General features: G+C 47.8%; 1 protein-coding gene across 1 annotated transcript in view; it reads left to right on the forward strand.

The window, feature by feature from the left end:
- Nucleotides 1–20,193, forward strand: part of EFCAB5 (EF-hand calcium binding domain 5) — a 66,029-nt gene that overhangs the window by 32,365 nt on the left and 13,471 nt on the right. The window contains exons 10-16 of the mRNA XM_087922933.1: nt 651–758; nt 5,371–5,463; nt 7,378–7,592; nt 9,575–9,731; nt 14,593–14,882; nt 16,687–16,859; nt 18,428–18,656. Coding sequence (XP_087779059.1) covers nt 651–758; nt 5,371–5,463; nt 7,378–7,592; nt 9,575–9,731; nt 14,593–14,882; nt 16,687–16,859; nt 18,428–18,656 — 1,265 coding nt within the window. The remainder of the gene's footprint in view (nt 1–650; nt 759–5,370; nt 5,464–7,377; nt 7,593–9,574; nt 9,732–14,592; nt 14,883–16,686; nt 16,860–18,427; nt 18,657–20,193) is intronic.

The following is a 20,193-nucleotide window of genomic DNA, read 5'->3' on the forward strand; positions in this document are numbered from 1 at the left end:
CCGAAGGCCAGTCGAGAATCATATGATCTTAGACTCCAAGGGCTGGAAGGGACCCTGGAGGTCATCTAGTCCAACCCCCTGCTCCAGCAGGAGACCCCACCCACCCCATACCGTTCCAGACCCTCGGTTGTCCAGTCCCTTCTTGAAAAACCTCCAAACCGACCTGAAAAACCGCAGGTAATTCTAATCAGAGGCGGTGCATCTCCGGCGGCGGTGGGATTCGAAATTTTGTGCTAAAAGTTCTGTGGGCGTGGCTTGGTGGGGTGTGGCTAGGTGGGGCGTGGCCATGTGGCTGGGTTGGCGTGGCTTTTTTTTCGCTTTTTTTTTGCAGTCCCCACTCCCCCCATTTTTGGACCTTCTGGGCCTCAGCAAGGGGGACCTGCCACAGCTGATCGTATGAACAGCTGATAGTCAGGAGGGGAAGAAAAGAAATAAATACCTTAAGATATTTAAGCATCAGGTCGGCAGGGCAAGCGAGCGACAGGTGACCGGGTCGGGTGGGGGTGAAATGGCCAGCCCGAACTGACTACTGGTTTGGCAATCCAGGACAAATCTTTGCTACCGGGTCTTGTGATCCGATGCGAACCGTCTGAATACCACCACTGATCTCCAGCCTCAATCCTTCCCTGCTCTGAAATTTCCTCTTTCAGAAGTGCCCTCGGTGCCCCCCAGCAAAGGCAACCTTCATTGGCCCCCCGGCCAAGCCAGCTTGGAGAGGACTCAAGGACCGCAGAGGATCTACGGGGAGGTCTGGTCAGGTATTTGTACCCCTCAATTTGCACCCCTCTCTTCCCACCCAATTTTGGCATATGTATGTATGTATGTATGCATGCATGTATGGTATTCACCTTTGTTCACGTATTTTCCCACGTCATTATAGTTGTGCTTTTAAAGTTGTAGCAACGTTTCGGCAGGATCTCATCTGCCATCATCAGGCTTCTGTATTGTGTTCATCTGAGAGTCAGGCTTTCACAGCCGTTTCTGTTTTAAATTTGGTGCTAGCCTACTGCTGTGCCAGAATGGGTTTTTTTCTTCATCCTGATTGGTTGGGAGTCTTGGTCTGTGTTTATTAGTCTTGGAGTTTGCTGTGTTCTGCTTGATTGGTGTTTCTAATATCTTCTGTCTGTTTTATGGCTTTTTGTGTGTGTGTCTTGATTGGCTGGCAACATTGTGTTCCTGTATTGGGGGCTTATAGTGTGGCTTGGCTCCGAGTAAATGGACGGCTATCATTTGTTAGGAAGCTAGGTTTCATCTGGGTGCCTGGTTGGGGTGTGTTTGAGCTGGAGGTATCGGGGGGATCTGTTTGTGCCCAGGTGTTTGTCTGGCTTGTGGTGTGGAGATTTTTTTGTTTGTGAGTGCAACACACGAGCCTGATGATGGCAGATGAGATTCTGCTGAAACGTCGCTACAACTTTAAAAGCACAACTATAAAGATGTGGGAAAATACCTGAACAAAGCTGAATACCATACATATAAATACTTGCAAAAACATAAGAAAACATATACACTGCTCAAAAAAATAAAGGGAACACAAAAATAAGACATCCTAGATCTGAATGAATGAAATATTCTTATGAAATACTTTGTTCATTACATAGTTGAATGTGCTGACAACAAAATCACACAAAAATTATCAATAGAAATCAAATTTAACAACCCATGGAGGTCTGGATTTGGAGTTACACTTAAAATTAAAATGGACAAAAACGCTAGAGGCTGATCCAACTTTGATGTCATGTCCTTAAAACAAGTCAAAATGAGGCTCAGTAGTGTGTGTGGCCTCTATGTGCCTGTATGGCCTCCTTACAATGCCTGGGGATGCTCCTGATGAGGTGGCGGATGGTCTCCTGAGGGATCTCCTCCCACACCTGGACTAAAGCATCCCCCAACTCCTGGACAGTCTGTGGTACAATGTGGCATTGGTGGATGGAGCGAGACATGATGTCCCAGATGTGCTCAACTGGATTCAGGTCTGGGGAACGGGCAGGCCAGTCCATAGTATCAATGCCTTCGTCTTGCAGGAACTGCTGACACACTCCAGCCACATGAGGTCTAGCATTGTCATACATTAGGAGGAACCCAGGGCCAACTGCACCAGCATATGGTCTCAAAAGGGGTCTGAGGATCTCATCTTGGTACCTGATGGCAGTCAGGCTACCTCTGGCGAGCACATGGAGGGCTGTGCGGACGCCTAAAGAAATGCCACCCCACACCATTACTGACCCACTGCCAAACCAGTCATGCTGGAGGATGTTGCAGGCAGCAGAACGTTCTCCACGGCGTCTCCAGACCCTGTCACGTCTGTCACATGTGCTCAGTGTGAACCTGCTTTCATATGTGAAGAGCACAGTGCGCCAGTGGCATATTTGCCAATCTTGGTGTTCTCTGGCAAATGCCAAACGTCCTGCACGGTGTTGGGCTATAAGCACAACCCCCACCTGTGGATGTCGGGCCCTCATACCACCCTCATGGTGTCTGTTTCTGACTGTTTGAGCAGCCACAAGCACATTTGTGGCCCGCTGGAGGTCATTTTGCTGGGCTCTGGCAGTGCTCCTTGCACAAAGGCAGAGGTAGTGGTCATTAAGCGAGTCACACAGTTGTTAAATGAATCTGGCTTTCCACCCAACCCCTTGACTTGTCTCACCAAAGGGAATCACGCGGCCGTCATAAATACGAGAGCCAGTTGCCAAGCGCCTGAATTTTGATTGCATGGTGCGATGGCCGCTGGTGGGGAAAAACGGCCCTAAGACCATTGTAACTTCGAATGGATCAGCGTTTCAACTAACCAACTCCAAAGCAATAAACTCTGAGACCGACATTTCCTCAAAGTTCCACTTTATTAGGGACTAGCTGGATACCTGTGCTCCGCTACAAAACCATGTAGTGGGGCTTAGTTTTGGGGGAGGAAAATAAGGGGTATGTGATGACCCAGGGCGTGACACAAAAATAACAAAGTCACAAAAGTAGAATAAATTCCCTTTAATGCCTCCAACTTGGCCCCCAATGTCCAGTTATCCTCGGCTGGAGATCAAACTCTTCCAAAAAAACAGTCTACAAAGGGCAGAAATGCAGTCCGAACCCAAAGTAAAGATAACTAGAAATTAACAAAAACAACACAAACCACACTGAAGTAATTAACACAGCAGGCCAGGATGATAAATTGTAGACTTCCAAAAGATAACGCAGCACCCACAGTTGGGATGGACGCCAAAACCCAGATAAGCCTCGACAAAGATAATGCATGCTTTGCTTCCAGCAAGGAGCTGTGTGCAAATGCCCCACTTATCTCTTGTTCTCCCGGCTGCAACTAATGAAGGGGATCAGGGCCCCTTCCTCCCCCATAAGCCATGTTGCTCCCTTCTCCATTCCTTCCTGTGTGCCCTAGGATGAAGAGGCGGTGGCCCTGGGTCTTCCTCTGGATGGCCAGCCGGACTGTGCCCTTCCCCCGTTTCCTCCACAGCCACCACAGCCACACTCCCACTCCCTGTCAGCTGCTCAATCTCCTCCTCAGAATCGGACTCCAACAAAGGCATGATGAGGCGGGGGGAAATTCTGCCTCTGCCTACCAGCATCCATCGGTATTCATCTGGCTAGCGTCCTGTTTAGTGTGTGAGAGAGAGTGGAGGGCTGTTTGGAAAGTGAAACAGTATTTGCTGTGTGAACAAGGAGACAGCAAGAAGCCTAGGCGTGGCTTAGCTCAACTGTTCTGTACTAAAGCTGCTATCAGCTCGGGAAGCCATATTCCACGCTGCCACATAGCTCGAGAGAGTGGAAGGGGGGTGATTTCAATTAAGTAGCTCTAAGTAGACAAAATAATATTCTTTTGTTAGTCCAAGCTCATTTAGTATGCCACAGGATGAAATAAGGATCTTACTTTTGGACGGATCGTGATTGGGCCATGTGATGTGATGACAGCCAAAGGGGGATGGATTTGTAGTTTGAGAAATTGGGGAAAGCCGGAAAAAAACTTTTAGGTTCGGTTTTCCACAGATGTGCCAGGTGCTATTCTAATAAAGGTAACTTTTGAGATATGTTTGTCTCGGAGTTACTGATTGGAATGGAGGTTTGCTGGAACGCTGACAGCTGCTTGGTGTTGTGAAACTGAAACTGAAACTAAAACTGAAACTGAAACTAAAACTCCTCTGCTTGTGTTTTGCATTTAGAGTCGATTGTCAGCTTTGGAAGGCCATATTGAAACCAGTTGCTCCCACACTGCCACATTTTGACCCTGGGAAAGTAGGAGGGGGGAATGTCTTGGAGTGTATGTAGTTAAACATAGCAACATTCTTTTTCTAATTCAAGGTCATGTTATTTCTGCACCTGGGTGAGAGGACGTCTCAAGTTGGGAACGGCTGGTGATTTGGACATGTGATGGGATGATGGGTGTAGGGGGTGGATTTTGTAGGTTTTTTTACTTATTGCAAGGAAACTTTCAGATTCGGGATTCCCCAGTTGTGCCAGTTTACTATCCAAAAATAAAATAAAAAAAGAACTTTTGAGAAGATGCCTGTCTCGGAGTTATTGGGTGGAATGGAGGGCTGCTGGAATGCTGACTCAGCATCCATTGGTATTCATCTGGCTAGCGTCCTGTCAATGTATGAGAGAGTTGAGGGCTGTTTGGAAACCGAAAGAGTATTTGCTATGTGAGTAAGGAGGAGACAGCAAGGAGCCTGGGTGTGGCTTAGCTCAACTGTTCTGTACTAAAGCTGCTTGGCGCTGTTGTGAAACTGAAACTCCTCTGCTTGTGTTTTGCATTTGGGGCAGATTTCTTTTCAGGTGGGGAGGGGGAGTAGACCCCCCAAATCGGAGAGTGCCAGGTTTTCCCTTCCCAAAAGAGAAACCAAAGATCCATCCCCTGCGCCCATCAGTCCCATCACACGGCCCAATCAAACCGTCGCCCCCAATGGAGACATCCCTCCAGTCATCTCCCCTCCAGGTGCAGGGCGACATGTCCTTGACTCTCTGAGAAAAGAATGTTGTTTTGTCTAGTCTTCTACCCCACTGTGAAATCCCACCGTCCCAAATTCCCAGGCACTGAATGTGGCAGCCTCGAAGCTTTCAAGTAAAAAAATGGCCTCCAAGACTGACAGAACGGTCACTAAATGAACTGTTGTAAGTGGGGGACTTCTTGTATAATAAAAGCTCGTGAAAAAAAAAAAAAACCCTCGCCGATAGCAAACCACCCTATCACATCTGCCGCTGGATGGGCTCCATTTGCGGGGGGGGGTCCCACATTTTTAGGGACTTTCGGAGAAAGCAGCAGGTGTGGGGGGGTCGGGGGCAGCCGTACTTCAGGGGGAAGGCAGGAAGTTCCATAAAAAGGGAGGTTTTGTGGCGCCAGCAGAAGAATGATTTGTTGACTCCCCTCAGGCAACTTTGAGACAGCAGATCTGACCTTCAAGTATGCGAATTACGGCAAGGAGATCCGGGAGGATTGGAACAAAGAGGACTCCAGGTTCTCAGGTACAGACTTTTATTTTTATTTCTGAGGATTTCTGAGGATTTCTCCCTCCTTCCTTCCTTCCTTCCTTCCCATCTTTTCCCCATTCCCTTCTTTCCTTTCCTTCTTTCCTTCTTCCTTCCTCTTCCTTCCTCCCTCCCTCTTTTTTCTTTTTTTTATATTAAATTTTATTGGTTTTTAAAAACAAACATAAACAAACAAAAAATACAAACATCAAGCATCCTTACAATTTATATGGACTGTTTCCTAGTATGATTTGATTGCTTATTGTCCCCTATGACTATCATTAAGTGTTGCACCTTATGTACCTCTTGACGAATGTATCTTTTCTTTTATGTGCACTGAGAGCATTTGCACCAAAGACAAATTCCTTGTGTGTCCAATCACACTTGGCCAATAAAGAATTTTATTCTATTCCCTATTCTATTCCTATTCCCTATTGTATTCTATTCTATTCCATTCCATTCCATTCCATTCCATTCCATTCCATTCCATTCCATTCTATTCTATTATATTCTATTCTATTCTAATTTCTATTCTATTCTATTCTCTATCCTGTTCCATCCCATCCCACCCCATCCTATTTAAATTCTATTCCTATATCCTTCTATTCTATTCTATTGTACCCTATGACTATCATAAAGTGTTGCACCTGATGCTTCTTGACCCTTGATGAATGTCTCTTTTCCTTTTATGTACACTGAGAGCATTTGCACCAAGACAAATTCCATCTGTGTCCAATCACCCTTGGCCAATAAAGAATTCTATTCTATTCTACATTCTCTTCTCTATTCTATTCTATTCTATTCTATTCTATTCTATTCTATTCTATTCTATTCTTTGTCTGTCTGTCTGTCTGTCTATCTATCTATCTATCTATCTATCTATCTATCTATCTATCTTGTATCTATCTATCTACCCTGTTTCTCCAACAATACGGCCTCCCCCAAGAGGAAGTCCCAGCATGTTTTATAGGCATGAAATGAAATTAAGCCCCTCCCCCAAATTAAGGCCTATGTTAAAACATGCTAAATGGGGGGAATGGCGGGGGCTTGCCGTTAGGAAGTACTTTTGTTGCACACCCGGATATGGTCCTGCCTGCGTTGACCCCGATACAAAGTGCCCCGCCAACGCCGAGGTCAACATCCAAGCCTGCCGCCGCCCGCCCGAAGATGCAAGGGGGAATTAAGTCACCCCGAAAAGACGGCCTAACCATTTTGGGGGCTCAAAAAAAAAAAAAAAGACCTGGCCTTATTATATGAGAAACACGGTATCTATCTGTCTGTCTGTCTGTCTGTCTGTCTATCTATCTATCTATCTATCTATCTATCTATCTATCTATCTATCTATCTATCTATCTATCTGTCTGTCTGTCTATCATATCTATCTATCTATCTATCTATCTATCTATCTATCTATCTATCTATCTATCTATCTATCTATCTATCTATCTGTCTGTCTGTCTTCTATCTATCTATCTATCTATCTATCTATCTATCTATCTATCTATCTATCTGTCTATCTGTCTATCTATCTATCTATCTATCTATCTATCTATCTATCTATCTATCTATCTATCTATCTCTCTCTGTCTGTCTATCTATCTATCTATCTATCTATCTGTCTGTCTGTCTGTCTGTCTGTCTATCTATCTATCTATCTGTCTGTCTGTCTATCTATCTATGTCTATTAATCTTATTCTATTCTGTTCTGTTCTGTTCTGTTCTATTCTATTCTATATCTGTGCCTGTCTATCTTTCTTTCTGTCTTTCTGTCTATCTGTCTATCTATCATCCATTCATTGTTAGGCTCCTCCTCCTCCTCCTCCTGCTCCTCTTTGCTTCTTTTTCTTTGCCCCGGGGCCGTCCCTGCCGGCTGCGGGTCCCAGGAGCTCCAGGGAGCCTTTCTCTTTCCAGATCTCCGCCCGGGCATGATCGAAATCCAGGCCCGGGGCCCCCCGGCCTCCCTCCTCCCCTTTGAGAAGAATTACCTCAACCTGCCCCAGTTCGTGCAGCTGATGGAGACCTTCGTCAGCGACGGGGCGTCCCTGCCAAGGCTGAAGAAGGTCACCGAGTTCTTGAAGAAGGGCTACCTGCAGACGGAGGCCGAGAAGTTCAGCCACCTGGAGAAGGTAAACACCCGGAGGCCCCCTGTGTCCAAGGGAGGGATTCAACCATCCCAGCAACCGGTTCGCTGCCCAGTTGCTGGGTGGGCATGGCCAGGGTGGGCGTGGCCTACCGGAACTTCCGGGAGGGCTGTTTTTCATCTTTCCCGGAGTCCTGAGGCTTCCTCGGGGCCTCTGGGAGAGCGAAAACAGCCTCCCCCGGGCTCCCGAGGCCATTTCCAGACTTCTAGAACTTCCAGAAGGCCGGGTTTTCCCCCTCCCAGAGCCTCTGGGTGGACCCCACACTTGCCTGCCTCGAAAATGGGCCACGTGGTGACCCCAGGGAGGGGAGGGGTGGGCAGGGCCAGAGGGTCAGGTTCAACTACCGGTTCGGCAAACCAGATGCCAAATTTAATATCCGGTTCTCCCGAACCAGTCCGAACCGCTAGAATCGCACCCCTGCCTGTGTTCCACCCCCCCAAAAAAACCACTTTCATCAAGACAGGTGGCCCGCCACTTGCAACCATTCGCTTAGTGACCATTTGAAGTTACAACGGCCCTGGAAAAAGTGACTTAGGGCCATTTTTCACAGTTGCAGCCGTTGCAGCCTCCCCGTGGTCATGTGATCAAAATTCGGATGCTTGGGCAACTGACTTGTATTTATGACCGTTGCTGTGTCCCCCGGGGTCATGTGATCCCCTTTTTGTGGCCCTCTGACCAGCCAAGTCCATGGGGAAGCTGGATTCACTTAACAACCGGGTTAAGAGCCATGGTGACGCAGCGGTTTAGAGTGGAGTATTGCAAGCTGACTCTGCCGACTGCCAGGAAGTTTGATCCTGAACGGCTCAAGGTTGACTCAGCCTTTTGTCCTTCTGAGGTCAGTAAAACGAGGACTCAGATTATGGGAGGGCAAGAGGCTGACTCTGTAAGAGGGGTATAAAGCTCTGTAAAGCGGTATATAAGTATAAGCACTAATGCTTGTGAAGGAAGGAAGGAGAGAGAGAAAGGAGGAAGGGAGGGAGAGAGCAGGAAGGAGAGTAGAAGGGAGGGAGAAGAGGAAAGAGGAAGGAAGGAAGGAGAGAGAAAAGAAGGTCTTGAGTTTACTGTAGGAGGGAAGGAGAGAGGAAGGAAGGGAAGAGAGAAATAAGGGAGAGTGGGAAAGAAGGAGGAAGGAAGGAAAGAGAGAGAGAAAAAAGAAATTTACTGTAGGAGGGAAGGAGAGAGGAAGGAAGGGAAGAGAGAAAAGAAGGGAGGGAGAGAGGGAAGGAGGGAGGAAAGAGAGAGAAAAAAGAAATTTACTGTAGGAGGGAAGGAGAGAGGAAAGAAGGGAAGACAGAAGAAGGAGGGAGGGAGGGAAGGAGGAAGGAGGAGAGAGAGAGAAAAGAAATTTACTGTAGGAGGGAAGGAGAGAGGAAGGAAGGGAAGACAGAAAGAAGGGAGGGAGGAAGGGAGGGAAGGAGGAAGGAAGGAAGGAGAGGAAGAAGGAGAGAGAAAAGAACATCTGGAGTTTACTGTAGGAGGGAAGGAGAGAGGAAGGTAGGGAAGAGAGAAAGAAGGGAGGGAGGGAAGTAGGAAGGAAGGAAGGAAGGAAGGAAGGAAGGAAGGAAGGAAGGAAGGAAGGAAGGAAGGAAGGCAGGAAGGAAGGAAGGAAGCCTTTGTGGTGCAGTGGTTAGAATGTAGTATTGCAGGCTGACCCTGCCCACTGCCAGTAGTTCAACCCTGACAGGCTCGAGGTTGACCCAGCCTTCCGTCCTTCCAAGGTGAGTAAAAGGAGGCGCCAGAGTTTAGGGGGGCAAGTTTCGGGCTGTAAAAGCACTGTGAAGTGGTATACAAATCTACTATGGCTATTTCTAGTAACTTAATGACTGCGGTGACTCATTGAACCCCCGTGGTAAGAAAGGTCATCAAACGGGGTGAAGCTTACTTAACAACCGCCTCGCTTAGCAGCAGCAATTTTGGGCTCATTTGTGTGTTTTCTAATACTGCCGTTGCCATCCCGCCACCCCCAGGTTCATCATTCGTCCACGTTGGTCCGACAACAGCTCCTCATCGCAGCCCTATTTGAGATGTGGGACAACGAATCTTCAGGGTTCTTAGAGATGACCGAAGTGGACACCGTCCTCAGCACCTTTAAGGAAGGCATGGAAGAAGAAGCCTTGATCAAGGGTGAGAGGAACGCAAAGACCTTCCCAGAAAAAAAATAGCTGCCTTGATGAGGAACAGGACGCAGCCATCGAGGTGGTCAACCGTATTAAGTACCTGGGGGTGCGGATAACCAACAATCTGAATGGGTCTTTCCGCACACGTCATCCTCAGTGAAGCAGGCAAACCAACATCCGCATTTCCTGCGTTGGTATGAGGAGAGCATATCTGTCTCTTTCTGTCCTGGCCACTTTTTACAGAGGCATGATTGAGAAGCATTTTAACAAACTGCATCCCTGTTTGGTTTGGTGGCAGCAGTGCTTCGAATAGAAAGTCCTTACAGAGAGTGGTGAGGACAGCAGAGAGAAAATCTACAGAGAGTGGTGAGGACAACAGAGAGAAAGTCCCTACAGAGAGTGGTGAGGACAGCAGAGAGAAAATCTACAGAGAGTGGTGAGGACAGCAGATAGAAAGTCCTTACAGAAAGTGGTGAGGACAACAGAGAGAAAGTCCCTACAGAGAGTGGTGAGGACAGCAGATAGAAAGTCCTTACAGAGAGTGGTGAGGACAACAGAGAGAAAGTCTCTACAGAGAGTGGTGAGGACAGCAGATAGAAAGTCCTTACAGAGAGTGGTGAGGACAACAGAGAGAAAGTCCCTACAGAGAGTGGTGAGGACAGCAGATAGAAAGTCCTTACAGAGAGTGGTGAGGACAACAGAGAGAAAGTCTCTACAGAGAGTGGTGAGGACAGCAGATAGAAAGTCCCTACAGAGAGTGGTGAGGACAACAGAGAGAAAGTCTCTACAGAGAGTGGTGAGGACAGCAGATAGAAAGTCCCTACAGAGAGTGGTGAGGACAACAGAGAGAAAGTCTCTACAGAGAGTGGTGAGGACAGCAGATAAAAAGTCCCTACAGAGAGTGGTGAGGACAACAGAGAGAAAGTCCCTACAGAGAGTGGTGTGGACAGCAGATAGAAAGTCCTTACAGAGAGTGGTGAGGACAACAGAGAGAAAGTCCCTACAAAGAGTGGTGAGGACAGCAGATAGAAAGTCCTTACAGAGAGTGGTGAGGACAATGAAGTCCCTACAGAGAGTGGTGAGGACAACAGAGAGAAAGTCCCTACAGAGAGTGGTGAGGACAGCAGATAGAAAGCCCTTACAGAGAGTGGTGAGGACAATGAAGTCCCTACAGAGAGTGGTGAGGACAACAGAGAGAAAGTCCCTACAGAGAGTGGTGAGGACAGCAGATAGAAAGTCCTTACAGAGAGTGGTGAGGACAGCAGATAGAAAGTCCCTACAGAGAGTGATGAGGACAACAGAGAGAAAGTCCCACAGAGAGTGGTGAGGACAGCAGATAGAAAGTCCTTACAGAGTGTGGTGGGGACAACAGAGAGAAAGTCCCTACAGAGAGTGGTGAGGACAGCAGATAGAAAGTCCCTATAGAGAGTGGTGAGGACAGTAGATAGAAAGTCCTTACAGAGAGTGGTGGGACAACAGAGAGAAAGTCCCTACAGAGAGTGGTGAGGACAACAGAGAGATAGTCCCTACAGAGAGTGGTGAGGACAGCAGATAGAAAGTCCTTACAGAGAGTGGTAAGGACAACAGAGAGAAAATCCCTACAGAGAGTGGTGAGGACAACAGAGAGAAAGTCCCTACAGAGAGTGGTGAGGACAGCAGATAGAAAGTCCCTGCAGAGAGTGGTGAGGACAGTGGAGAAGATTATAGGAAGCTCACTTCCTGTTATTCAGGATGCTGCTTATAAGCGCTATGTGCTTACAGCTCAAAGCATTGTTAGAGACCCCACACATCCATTTTACGATCTGTTTCTGTTGCTCTCCTTGGAGAGGAGGCTTTGAAGTATTTCCAGCAAGGACTTCCAGATCCTGTAACCGCTTTGTTCCCTATGCCATCCATCTGGCAAACTCGCAAGATCCATTTCTCTCGCCTTGTACATGTATACATCGAAACTAGACTGTGTTGTTTCTCTGTGTCAGAGAATATGCGTGGGTACGTGCATAATTTTGTATTTATTTATTTTGTCATATTTTTATGCAGTGTGGCTATTGGAGGTGGTGACCCTTTGAGAGCTGTTGGCAACAAAGTTTCATTTTGATGGATGCCAATTAGTGTACATTCAAAGTGGCCATAAAGTTATTCTAAGTCTAACAATATAGGGTCTCCTGCTAGAAAGTCCCTACAGAGAGTGGTGAGGACAGCGGAGAAGATTATAGTAAGCTCGCTCCCTGTTATTCACTCCTGCTAGATGACTTTCGAGGTCCATTCCAACTCCTCAACATACGTACGACACCAGTCAAGCCCCAAATGTATGTTATTAAGTACAGGCCTCCCTTTGTAGGCATTGCCACGTTTTGTAACGATCGCGAGGACCACAACTGAGTCCAAAACCTCCATGGCTAAGCGAGACAGTCGTGAAATGAATTTACCCTTATTTTACGACCTTTCTTGCCACAATTGTTCTTAAGTGAACCAGTTAAGGACGACGACTGCAGGGTCCTTGATGCTCTCTGAGCTCGGTTGGTTTTTTTGCAGATGTTTCATGACCCAACTAGGTAACATCATCAGTGCTGGTGAGTGTGCTGGGGGTTTGCTTCCTGTTTTTACACACTAACTTGCCTTGCCAGTGTTGGTGGGAGTCTCCTTTTCTCCTTGGCACTTCTTTGATTTGGGGTCATTGTCTTCTGCCTGATAGTTTCTCTGGTGTCAATCCTTGCTTATCCGCTGGTGTTGTCTGCTGGGGAGGCTGTTTTTCTGTTCTATTCGTTTCCTTCTTAGCTGCTTTATTGTCTCTTTCAAATGGTGGGTAAACATGGTTCATCACTCTGTGTCAATAGATGGCAGAGCCACAAATGCAGGAAGTCCTCAACTTACAACCACCCTTTGGGCCAAAATGTCTGTTGCTAAGCGAGACATTTGTTCGGTGAGCATTGCCCCTGTTTTACAGCTGTTCCTCCCGTGGTTGCTTATGGGTTCTTATGGGTTCGTCGTTAAGTGAATCTGGCTTCCTCATTGACTCCGCTCATCAGAAAGCCGCAAAAATTGATCACAGGGGACACTCCAACCGTCATAAATACGAACCAGTTTGCCAAGCCTCTGAATTTTGATCACATGACCGTGGGGAAATGCTGCAATGGTCGTAAGTGTGAAAAACAGTTATAAGTCAACCTTTTTTTTAAAAAAAAATGTAACTTCAAATGGCCAGTAAATAAACTGTTGTAAGTTGAGGACTACCTGTACCGCAACGCTGGGGGTTTTTAAAGAAGAGATTGGAACAACCATTTGTCTGAAATAGTATAGGGTCTCCCGATTGAGCAGGGGGTTGGACTAGAGGACCTCCGGGGTCCCTTCCCAACTCTGCTATTTGTTGACGCTTCTGCTGCTGATCCAGCGTGGGGCAGGGGCACCTTCTGATCTTGGTTTCTCCCATTCCAGCATGTTTTTAATTGCATCCTCTGAAAGAAACCGGAGCGGAGACCACCAGGTCCATCTTTCTGACAGTGGTGGGATTCAAAAAAAATTACCCGTTCTGTGGGCGTGGCTTGCTGGGTGTGGCTTGGTGGGCATGGTGGGGGAAGGATATACTGCAAAATCCCCCTTTCCCTCCCCACCCCTCTGACCTGCTTTCCAGCTCCGTTCTCCTGGGCAGGGCAACCCAAGGAGACCCAGCCGATCAGCAGGGACTCCATGGGAGGCAGAGAATAGATGGGGGTTGGCGGGACCAGTAAGAGGTGGGATTGGCCGGTTCCCCCAACGACTCCAAGTTTCCGGTACTGGTTCTCTAGAACCGGTCTGAACTGGATGAAGACCACCTTTGCTTTCTTCCCTCTCGTTCCTCTCTTCCATTCCTTTCCTTCCTCTCTTCCATCTCTTTCCTTTCTCTCTTCCATCCCTTTCCCTCCTCTCTTCCTTCCCCTTTCCTCCCTCTCTTCCATCCCTTTCCTCCCTCTCTTCCTTCCCCTTTCCTTCCTCTCTTCCTTCCCTTTCCTCCTCTCTTCCTTCCCCTTTCCTTCCTCTCTTCCATCCTTCCATCCTCTCTTCCTTCCCCTTTCCTCCCTCTCTTCCATCCCTTTCCTCCCTCTCTTCCTTCCCTTTCCTTCCTCTCTTCCATCCCTTTCCTCCCTCTCTTCCATCTCCCTTTCCTCCTCTCTTCCATCCCTTTCCTTCCTCCTCTCTTCCTTCCCCTTTCCTCCCTCTCTTCCTTCCCCTTTTCTTCCTCTCTCCTTCCCCTTTCCTTCCTCTCTTCCTTCCCCTTTCATTCCTCTCTTCCATCCCTTTCCTTCCTCTCTTCCATCCTTTCCTTCCTCTCTTCCTTCCCTTTCCTTCCTCTCTTCCTTCCCCTTTCCTCCCTCTCTTCCTTCCCCTTTCCTTCCTCTCTTCCTTCCCCTTTCCTTCCTCTCTTCCATCTCTTTCCTCCCTCCCTTCCCCTTTCCTTCCTCTCTTCCATCTCTTTCCTTTCTCTCTTCCATCCCCATTTCTTCCTCTCTTCCTTCCCCTTTCCTTCCTCTCTTCCATCTCTTTCTTTACTGCGGGCGTGGCTTGGTGGGCGTGACAGGGGAAGGATATACTGCAAAATCCCCCTTCCCTTCCCACCCCTCTGACCTGCTTTCCAGCTCCGTTCTCCTGGGCAGAGCAACCCAAGGAGACCCAGCCGATCAGCTGGGACTTGATGAGAGGCAGAGAAGAGATTGGGGTTGGCGGGACCAGTCCGAGGTGGGATTGGCCGTTTCTCCGAACTACTCAATATTTCCGCTCCCGGTTCTCCAGAACCAGTCAGAACCGGCTGAATCCCACCTCTGCTTCCTGGGCCCCTAGCTGAAATGCAACAGGTCCCAGGCTGACCCTTCCGTCTTCCCTCTCCCCTCCCGCAGCTAAAAAGCAGCTTCCCTTCCCCACCTGGCACCCCAGCGGGATCGTGAAGTTAACGCAGAAAGACTTCCAAATCTACATCGAGCTGGTGGTGTCTGAGCTCACCGGACCCCAAGAGGAAGTCTTGGACAACGTCGTGGAGTTCTTGATGATGGCCGTGGGGCGCACCCACCTGGAACGGCTGCGAGGATACACCCGGCGCAAATGGCTGCTCCGGATCGAACACGCGGCCCTGACCAGCGGAGGGTGCATGGAGCCCGTCTACCAAGAGGTCTTCAAGGCTCTCTCCAGGGTGAGGAGCTCCCTCAAACAAGGCTGGTCACGGAACCTCAGACTCGGGACGGCACTGAGTGTCAGGATTCCAGCGATCGCCCTAATTCAATCATGACTCTCGAGCCAAACTTCAAAAAGTCTTCAAAGGGTTTATTGGAGGCGACATGCTGGCACTGCCCTGTAGGAAGCCGACTCTGGCCTAGGTCATTTCCAGTCACCTGTTCTGACCCAAACCTTGTTCCAAGGAAACCAACACCAAACAGAGATAAAAGCAAACCCTTTTCAAGCTTCTCTACGAATTCTGTTAATTCAATGGTTAAAAGGCTATTAAAACTCATTGTCTCTGATAAGAAGGAGCCTTGCCAAGGTGGTGCAAGGTTGCCAAGAACACTAGATAAAGTTACTAAGAAATATTTCAAACACAAAAAAAGTCTCCAAACACAAACTAAGAGAATCCGAATGTCCACAAGGCTCGAGTGCAAAAATGTCTTTGCTTCCTGCAAAGAACTCTGGTTTCTCAGCTGGCTTTTATCCTTTAAGGGAAGGGCCATCACCTTGCAGCCTTACTCCTGAGTCACCCATGCTGCTGCAGCTACTCTTTCCTTCGAACAGCCCTGTGTGCATGCGCCCTGGGCACAGGCTCCTCGCGGGCCTCTTCCTCACTGCTGCCAGCCTCCACAACCTCCGAAGGCCTCATTCCACTCCCTGATGGTCCTGGCCCCATCCCTGTATCACACGCAGGCCCCACACCTGAGTCCTCACTCTCCGAGGCCCCAGATGTCTGCACCTGCTGCCAGCGAACCGCAAAATCACCTGTGACCAGGGGTGGGATTCGAATTTCTTAACAACTGGTTCTGTGGGCGTGGCCTAATTTGTGGGTGTAGCTCAGTGGTCACGTGACTGGCTGGGCATGGCTTATATGTAAATATTGTAAATATTTCTTTGCCTTCGGAGATTGTGGAGGCTGGCAGCAGCGAGGAAGAGGCCCCCGAGGAGCCTGTGTCCAGTGCGTGTGCGTGCAGGGCTGCTCGTAGGAAAGAGCAGCTGCAGCAGCACGGGCGACTCGGGAGTAAGGCTGCAAGGTAATGGCCCCTCCCTTAAGGGATAAAAGCCAGCTGAGAAACCGGAGTTCTTTGCAGGAAGCAAAGACGTTTTTGCACTCGAGCCTGGTGGACGTTCGGACTCTCTTAGTTTGTGTTTGGAAACTCTTTGTGTTTGAAATATTTCTTAGTAACTTTATCTAGTGTTCTTGGCAGCCTTGCACCACCTTGGCCAGGCTCCTCCTTATCAGAGACAATGACTTTGAAAAAGCCTTTGAACTGGGAAGGAACTAAATGAGTAAAGAATCATTACAAAGTTTTGCTTTTATCTCTGTTTGATGTTGGGTTTCCTTGGAACAAGATTTGGGTCAGAACAGCCAGCTGTTTGTCTTCCGCCTCGGATTCAGACTCTGACGGTGTGGGGGGCGGGAATGACATTGAGAAACATTGCATTATGGGCCAAAGTCTCTTTTGCCTTCTGGCTGGCCAGTTCTGGGAATTAAAATCCACCTATCTGCAAGCTGAGAAAAATCGCATTAGGGGCCTAGTTTCTTCGGGGTGCTGGCTGGGGAATTCTGGGAGTTGAAGTCCACTCATCTTCGATTAAAAAGGTTGAGAAAGACCGGCCTAGGGAATCTTCCCTGTGTATGGCATTGGACGTTTCAAGTCCAACGGACTGGTAGGTCCTTTCCAAGTCCAAGATTCGAGGTTAGGGGTTAGGGTTAAACTGCCCCATAATTTTTAGGGCGATACGTCTGCACTCTCTCTTTCTCTCTCTTGCAGGACACAGATGCCCACGGAAACAAGAAGAAAGTCAGCGCCTACATCGCCCTTCTGGAATATAACACCGTTGCCCCTGACCGGGGAGACATTCTTCTCCGCTACGTGGCTTGCACGGAAGATGATGCCCCTTATCTCCTCAACCAGATCCTATTCATGGATATGCCAGGAGTCAGGTAAGGGACTCTGACTGGGCAACCATCCACCCATCCATCTCATCCGTCCATTCACTCATCCATCCATCCATGTTTCAACCATCTATCCATCCTATCCGTTCATCCAGTCACTGTTCCTTTGAGCCATCTATCCATCCATTCATGGATTTTTCAACCATCTATTCGTCCCATCCATCTATCTCATCCATCCATCCATCTTCCCATTCGCTCATCAATCCATCAATCCATCTATCCATCCCATCCATTCATCCAGTCATCGTTCCTTTGACCCATCTATCCATCCATTCATGGATTTTTTCAACCATCTATCCGTCCCATCCATCTATCTCATCCATCCATCCATCTTCCTATTCGCTCATCTATCCATCAATCTTTCAATCCATCTATCCATCCTATCCATTCATCCAGTCAATGTTCATTTGAGCCATCTATCCGTCCATTCATGGATTTTTTCAACCATCTATCCGTCCCATCCATCTATCTCATCCATCCATCCATCTTCCCATTCGCTCATCAATCCATCAATTTTTCAATCCATCTATCCATCCTATCCATTCATCCAGTCAACGTTCATTTGAGCCATCTATCCATCCATTCATGGATTTTTCAACCATCTATTTCATCCATCCATCTATCTCATCCATCCATCCATCTTCCCATTCGTTCATCAATCCATCAATCTTTCAATCCATCTATCCATCCTATCCATTCATCCAGTCAACGTTCCTTTGAGCCATCTATCCATCCATTCATGGATTTTTCAACCATCTATTCGTCCCATCCATCTATCTCATCCATCCATCCATCTTCCCATTCGTTCATCAATCCATCAATTTTTCAATCCATCTATCCATCCTATCCATTCATCCAGTCAACGTTCATTTGAGCCATCTATCCATCCATTCATGGATTTTTTCAACCATCTATTTGTCCCATCCATCTATCTCATCCATCCATCCATCTTCCCATTCGTTCATCAATCCATCAATCTTTCAATCCATCTATCCATCCTATCCATTCATCCAGTCAACGTTCCTTTGAGCCATCTATCCATCCATTCATGGATTTTTTCAACCATCTATTCGTCCCATCCATCTATCTCATCCATCCATCCATCTTCCCATTCGCTCATCTATCCATCAATCTTTCAATCCATCTATCCATCCTATCCAGTCATCCAGTCAACGTTCATTTGAGCCATCTATCCATCCATTCATGGATTTTTTCAACCATCTATTCATCCCATCCATCCATCTATCTCATCCATCCATCCATCTTCCCATTCGCTCATCAGTGCATCAATCTTTCAATCCATCTATCCATCCCATCCAGTCATCCAGTCACTGTTCATTTGAGCCATCTATCCATCCATTCATGGATTTTTTCAACCATCTATCCGTCCCATCCATCTATCTCATCCATCCATCCATCTTCCCATTCGCTCATCAGTGCATCCATCTTTCAATCCATCGATCCATCCTATCCAGTTATCTATCCAGTCATCGTTCCTTTGACCCATCTATCCATCTACCCATCTATCCTCTCTTCCCTCCTGCACCCCCCCACAGCTTCGCAGCTGTCTTAGATGACAAGCCCATCCACGTCCCCCGAGTCCAGCTGCATGGAAATATCCACTTCTGGAACCCAGATCGGCCCAAAGACGAGCAAAGGGGCTCCTTCCTGGTGCTGCCGCTGGAAGACGTCCAGAGAAGGGTCTTTGGCATCCTCGGGCTGGATACCCTCCAGGACGAGAACGAAAAAACCATCTTCATACCCCACGAGATCCGCTACTATCAGGTGGGGATTCATACGGGTAGTCAGGACTGGGGGAACGAGGGGTGTGTGTGTGTGTGGAAGTGATGGGGCTTGTCTTGATTTTTATTTTTTTAATAAATTTTTATTGGTTTTTGAAACAAAACATAAACAAACGAAACATAAAAATATGAAATCATCTTCCATATATGTACATACAGTGTGCCAATTTGGTTTACAAATTGTTCTGTGCTTCCATTTCATAGTCTTCAATTATAATTGTCTTGATTTTGTGAGGAAAATTTCATTAGCTATTCCTTTGGGGGAGTTTACAAGAGGGCAAGGTGACAATTCGCAACCTTAGGGGCTTGAATTCCTGACCCAGCCAGACGACTTTAAGAGGGGAGGGCTTCCACTCCCAGAATCCCCCAGCCAGCCTGCTTTAAGGGGGGAGGACTTCCACTCCCAGAATCCCCCAGCCAGGATGCTTTAAGAGGGGAGGACTTCCACTCCCAGAATCCCCAGCCAGCCTGCTTTAAGAGGGAGGACTTCCACTCCCAGAATCCCCAGCCAGCCTGCTTTAAGAGGAGGACTTCCACTCCCAGAATCCCCCAGCCAGCCTGCTTTAAGGGGAGGACTTCCACTCCCAGAATCCCCCAGCCAGGATGCTTTAAGAGGGAGGACTTCCACTCCTAGAATCCCCAGCCAGCCTGCTTTAAGAGGAGGACCTCCACTCCCAGAATCCCCAGCCAGCCTGCTTTTAAGAGGGGGGGGCTTCCACTCCCAGAATCCCCCAGCCAGCCTGCTTTAAGAGGGGTGGACTTCCACTCCCAGAATCCCCCAGCCAGCCTGCTTTAAGGGGAGGACTTCCACTCCCAGAATCCCCAGCCAGCCTGCTTTAAGGGGGAGGACTTCCACTCCCAGAATCCCCCAGCCAGCCTGCTTTAAGAGGGATGGGCTTCCACTCCCAGAATCCCCAGCCAGCATCCTTTAAGAGGGAGGACTTCCACTCCCAGAATAGATTAGAATGGAATAGAATGGAATAGAACAAACAGAAAAAGAATAGAATAACTTTATTGTCACTTTAAATGTACACTAATCGGCATACATTAAAATGAAATTTCGTTGCATATAGTTCTCAAAGGGTCCTCACTTCCAATATACAGTTGATGAACATGACAAAATAAATGAATAGGTAAATAAATACAAAATTATGCATTTAGCCACATATATTATGTGCTGCAGAGAAACAACACAGTACAGTTCGGGTGTATACATAGACATGGCAAGATAAATAAATCTTGCAAGTTTAGCAGATGGAGGGCGTAGGGAACAAAGTTGTTACAGACTCTGGTAGTCCTACTACAGAGTCTAGTAGTCCTACTACAGTCCCACTTCTGTAGTAGGGGAGCAACAGAAACAGTCCGTAAAGTGGGTGTGTGTAACAACGCTCTGAGCTCTAAGCACATAGCGCTGATAGATAAGCGGCATCCTGAATAACGGGAAGCGGGCTTCCTATAATCTTCTCCGCTGTCCTCACCACTCTCCGTAGGGGCTTTCTATCCGAAAGACAGCATGCTTT

This window comes from Pseudonaja textilis, chromosome 1 (assembly GCF_049901715.1).
Source record: "Pseudonaja textilis isolate UNSWEBS1 chromosome 1, rPseTex1.2, whole genome shotgun sequence".
In the NCBI taxonomy this organism is placed as follows: domain Eukaryota; kingdom Metazoa; phylum Chordata; class Lepidosauria; order Squamata; family Elapidae; genus Pseudonaja; species Pseudonaja textilis.